At 37.6% G+C, this 5,536-nt stretch overlaps 1 protein-coding gene and 1 long non-coding RNA gene across 5 annotated transcripts in view; both read left to right on the plus strand.

Annotated features, from left to right (window-relative positions):
• The window catches only part of Csnk1a1 (casein kinase 1 alpha 1), a 32,606-nt gene extending 27,431 nt beyond the window's left edge, over positions 1-5,175 (plus strand). For all 4 annotated transcript variants that reach the window (XM_031365807.1, XM_031365809.1, XM_031365810.1 and 1 more), the window contains one exon: positions 4,302-5,175. In XM_031365807.1, coding sequence (XP_031221667.1) covers positions 4,302-4,309 — 8 coding nt within the window. In that variant the 3' untranslated portion in view covers positions 4,310-5,175. The remainder of the gene's footprint in view (positions 1-4,301) is intronic.
• LOC116087234 lies at positions 26-2,918 on the plus strand. Its single transcript, XR_004117320.1, has 2 exons — positions 26-1,507; positions 2,272-2,918. It is a non-coding gene; the product is annotated as an uncharacterized LOC116087234 (long non-coding RNA).
• Positions 5,176-5,536: the final 361 nt, after the last annotated feature.

Here is a 5,536-nt window from a genome sequence, read left to right on the forward strand (position 1 = left end):
ATATATATATATATATATATATATATATAAGAAAATGCTTCTATCCTAAGGGTGGCTTAAATAGTCTTAGACCTTCTGCCGCTCACATGGAGGTTAATGGGGATTTGAAACTCTTAGGGAATAGGGTATACATAGAACTATAGGCTATTTCTGCTACTATAGCTTTTAATTTCATTGAATTTTATAATAATGGTAATACCATATTATTTCTCTCTGCTTAAAAATTATGAAAAATGGCTGAGGGTTGTGGCACATGCCTCTATTAACTCTCAGCTCGCAGGAGACAGGAGTTTGGATCTCTGAATTTGTGTAAGGCCAGGGTTATATAGTAAGACTGTCTTCAAGTCAAAAAAGTGTAGAAGGTACTTCTAGAAGTTTGCATGTCAATGAATTCAGTTTCATGAATCTTCAGCAAATAGGCTTCTATCATAGAGGCTGTCTTCTGCAAAGATTCCCTCAATGTTGAAATGTACTGATAATATTTTTAGTCTTGGATTTGTAGAGGGGGTGTTTTTGGTTTTCTTGACAAGTTGTTTTTTGTTTTTTGTTTTGTTTTTTAATCTTTCATAAAAATTATAGAAAGTTCTAGCCATTCACTGAGAGTATACAAGGATTCTTTTACTTTTAAATCTTACTTGTTTAGTTAATATGTACTTGTTTTGTAGTAGGTAGATTTCTTGTCTGATAAGTTTACTTCCAGGCTTTTCAGTTATTGCATCTCATAGCCAGTCAAGACCAAGAGACAACGGGTTTTTCTAATGTCTCTTGGATTTTTCCCCAATGCAGAAGTGTCTGAAACAATAGAATAGCAAGTCTGAGGGCAGCCTGGGTGGGCTCCCTAGTGATATCTCTTATCAGAAGCACAATACATACAGAGAAAGTTTAAGATCACTTCAGTTTAACACTTCAGTTACAGACACCATGGGAGACAAATTTAGGTCGATGGTTTAGAGGGAGATCTTCATGAGATTCTACTCTCCTACTTTAACTGTTCACTGTCTCAGACATAAGCACTTTTATTACAATATAAAAGATTGTGATGGCCTTCCAAGATTTGAAGTGTCTTTCCCTAACCCTATATCAGCAGGGAGCTTGCTTCACCTCCTAGTTCCATGTAGCTTAACATTTTCTGGCTTCATCAACTGCTGCCAGGAACACAGCTGATAATTCAGCAACTTAACCCAAAACAGGGAAGGGAAGACCTTGAGATATCTGAAGAATAATCCACCTTGAATACGCAGTCCAAAGAAGACCAGGGAACTGAATCTCCTTGCTGAATTCTGGGGTTTTTGTCAGCCTTTTTCATTGTGGACAGTAAAGCTGGAGAGTAACACAGTCCAAGAAGAAATAAAGATGAAAGTCCAAGAGAGCTCTCTCAGGCTTGCTGGGCCTATTAGCTCTTCAGCATGTCAGCTTCTGTGTGGATGGTGACTGTCAGAAGACCAGTGTCGCTGAACCTGCATTATGCCCAATCGTCTGCCAGTTGGGAAGGATTCATTTATAACAGGTATTTTAATTTTAAGCCTAGCTACTGTAGAAAGCTGTTAGAAAATGAAATCTGAGTAGAGAAGACAGTAATTGAGACTTAATCTGTTGGTACAATTCAAGAATGATTTGAACCTATTGCACATAAATTGCCCGTTTATGGTTTAAAAATACTACAGTCTTTTATGGTTTTAGTTACTTGTAGATGGGAGAGTTACTAGGATTGTTGGATTGGTGGTTTGGTAGGATATAGTCATTTTGTACATACTAGCAGCTTAATTCGAAATTCATTTAGCTTGATTTTGTATAACTGGAAGACAGACCATATAAGACCATTGTAGGAAAATTAATGTAGGTAACATTGTATGGTGCCTATTGGATTAAGGCCTCAGACTGTTTCATTCACATTGTACAGTGGAAGTAGCCTAAATTTCAAACTCCCACCACAAATATATAGACCTTATTAGCACACAGTGGCCCTTATAATCCCATCAGTACATATATAGAAGCAGATGGAACCATCGCAAAATATAGCAATGTCTATTTTAAATGGATTCTGGTTCTATCTTTTTTTAAAAAAAAAAAATTGGGTGTTTGAAATTGATTCATGTGTAAAGAGGCATTTCTTACAGATCTCTTTTTGAGGGGATAAAGTATGATACATAAGAATAATAAGCACTTTTTCCTGTTTAAAGACTTGAAAAGAAACTTGATATAGCTTAATTCCTCGATTGTCACACTAATCTTCCAACACTGGTAATATTCTTCATTCTCCTCCTCCTGTAGGAACAGAGAGAGGTTCATGCCTTATTTGTTAACTGAGGTTACAGTGAAGATGCACTCTGGAACCAGAGGTGCCACCCAAACTACAAGATTTGAAAAACACACCAAAGACTAAAGCCCACTGGAAGAGAGTGCTTGTTAGTACTTGAAGATTGAATGTTGGCCTGCTAAGATGGTTTCCTTCTTGAGTACCATCAAAGGACAGCTCATTGGAGAAATGATGCCTGGGTAGAACATCTGCCATTGACCTGTCTAGCTGAAGAACTACATCAGGATTTGACTGCTGTATTCTACCAGGAATATTGTTAAAATAACCTTCAGCCAGCCCCTAAACAGTTGTTGACCACAGACTGAACTAGCAGGTCCACACAGATAGACTTCTGACCTAGAACTTCCCTATTAAAGAAACTAAGTTGTCTTGTATTTTGTCTTATAGTTTATAGTGGTTTTCCCCTTCAAATCTGCTTGCGTGAAAGGATATTCAATGTGACAATCAAATTACTAAAATACAGTTACATGGTTACAGCAAATTATTATAAAGGGGGAAAAATCCTAGGTTTGGTAGCTGGGAAATCATGTTTGTTTTACAATATTTATGAATAATGCTTAAAGCCATATCCTAATGGAGTAAAGGTCATTTTTGTTAACCATTCCATAGTTTCTTTTTAATAGCTTTTTAGCCTGTGAAATAGGAATTAGATCACAGGTGTGGTCAGGTTTATAGATGTAATTAAGTCTTGTGTGATAGCCTTTTAAAGTATTCCTTACTGTGTGGCTGAGGATCTAGCACTAGCAGACAATGAGCACCAGCATTCAGACCCTTAAGAATGGGTGGCTATGTAGGCCGAGTGTAATTAATCTGCACTGGGAGTGCAGAGAGAGTATCGGCAGAGCCAACTGGCCAAACTGAACACTAGGTTCAGGGAAAGGCCCTGCATGAGTACAAGGTGGAGAGCCATTTGGAAAGATACTTAATTTTAACACGTAACACATAAAAGAGCACAGTGTTCTGTACATTACCAATGCTATTTCATAATCTTTATTTAATGTTTGCTTTATGTGATCTTAGGATTATGGGATCAGTATTGGTCATGTACCTCCATGTACCTGTTCTTTCATAGGAGACACTCTGGGAAGGGGGAATAAAACATTTCCCTGCCCTCAGAGCTTAAGGTGGCAAGTTTATCTGTACACGAGGGTGGCTGGTTTTCCTCACAAATGAGAAGTTCCTAGTAACATCTACCAGTGCTTGAGGATTAAAGAGGGAGCAGTATATTACTGACAGAAGCATGGGGTTTTGTTGTAGTAGTGGTTTGTTTGTTATTGCTAAAGAAGTTAAAAACTGGACTGAAATGTAGTTAGATCACCTCAGGGGTTTGGAGGGAAACAGACCAAATGGCCTTTATGGGATGTTGGTGTTACTAAGAGGTGGACTTTGGTTCTTTCTTAAGTAAAAAAGACCAGCCATTAAAAGTAGCAGCCCTGGGTTCCCCTTGTGAGGAGAGAACTATGTATCAGGACAATTTGGGAAGTACATAAAGCATTTCTAGTTTAGGAGTTAGTCTTGAGATTTGATCTTTTTAATGTAACAACAGAAGTAGAGAAGTAAGATTAATGTGAGGGTTTTGTTTAGAAGTCTTCATGGTACAAAAAGTTGATTAATGAATTCATTAAGGCTTTCTATTATGTAATCTCTTATCAGAAATGGTGTACACAGAAATCCATGCTTCTCTAGTTAGAGTCATTCTGGTGCATCCTCGTTTGAGTATGACAACTCTACTACTGCTTAGAGTTGGATGCTGAGGCTGTGACTGGCTGCACACTGTTTCCTGGGCTGTTCAGAAGGAGGGTGGGGAGTGGCTGAAATCAGATGCATGTACTCTGTTGGGAAGAGTTTAGGCTGGTAGTTTTTCCAGATAAAAACAATAGCACTTACAAGTGATTATTGTCCTACTTGTACCTAATTTGGGAAGTACTTGTACAAATGTTTAAAACTTGTAACATCTTTTTTCTGTTTCAATTTTTTTCAATAGGTTTCTAAGCATGAATTGAGGAAGAGAAGCAGCAGAGCAGATGATTGGAGCAGCATTTGTTTCTCCCCAAATCTAGACATTTTAGTTCAGATGTACACTAGCCAGTGGTTGTGGACAACCATTTACTTGGTGTAAAGAACTTAATTTCAGTATACGCTGGCTCTGGGTAGCACTGCTGATCCTGAGCGGTAGCCGCTGTACTTGTGAATATTAACTGAGGTAGTGAAACATGGTGTCCGGTTTTCTATTGCATTTTTTTTCAAGTGGAAAAGTTAACTAAATGGTTGGCACATGAATTGGTGGAGAAATTGTGCATATGCCAATTCTTTGTTAAAATCTTTTATTTTGAACTATACTGCTTTGAGATCTCATTTCAGAAGAAAGGCATGAACAGTCTTCGGCCACAATTGTGATGGTTGTAAATGTTCACAATTGTGTGTTCTTAGGGTTTTTCCATCCCTGGGGTTTGTTGCAAGTTGTTAACTTAAAACATTCTTTAAATGGCTGGCTTCTTGTTTGCAAGCCAGCTGATATGGTAGCAACCAAAGATTCCAGTGTTTGAGCATTTGAGAGACTCTGCCTGCTTACCTGTGCTAGAAATAACAGCATCTAAAGTGAAGACTTAAGAAAAAAACACATAGCGACTACTAGATTATCTTTAGGACTCTGCATTAACTCTATAATGTTCTTGCTATTAAAAACAGCATATTTGTCACAGAAATTTAGTTCCCGTCTTACAACTGAACATGTATGTGTGTTGCTTAGATAAATGTAATCACTGTAAACATCTACTACATGATCTGGGATTTTGTTTATTTTGAAATGGGAGCTTTTTGTTTACAAGTTCATTAAAAACTAAAAACTGTTTCTGTAAGGAAGTGAAATTTTTTTTAAACAAAATGCCTTGCTGACTCACTATGAAGTGTGTGTGTGTGTGTGTATGTGTGTGTGTGTGTGTGTATATATATATACACACACACATACATATCCATCCCCAGTTTTTTGTTTTGTTTTATATTTTGAGACAGAGTCTCATTTTGTAGCTCTAGCTGGCCTGGAACTTACTATATAGACCAGGCTGGCGTAGAACTCTCAGAGATCCTCCTGACTCTGCCTCTTTACAGTGCTGGGACTAAAAACATGAGCCACCATGCCCAGCTTTCCCTAATTTTTTGATAGACTACTTCAAGCCATTTGTTACATGATATTCCTTTGCTACAAAAGTGGTTTGGTTC

This window comes from Mastomys coucha, unplaced genomic scaffold (assembly GCF_008632895.1).
Source record: "Mastomys coucha isolate ucsf_1 unplaced genomic scaffold, UCSF_Mcou_1 pScaffold13, whole genome shotgun sequence".
Lineage (NCBI taxonomy): Eukaryota > Metazoa > Chordata > Mammalia > Rodentia > Muridae > Mastomys > Mastomys coucha.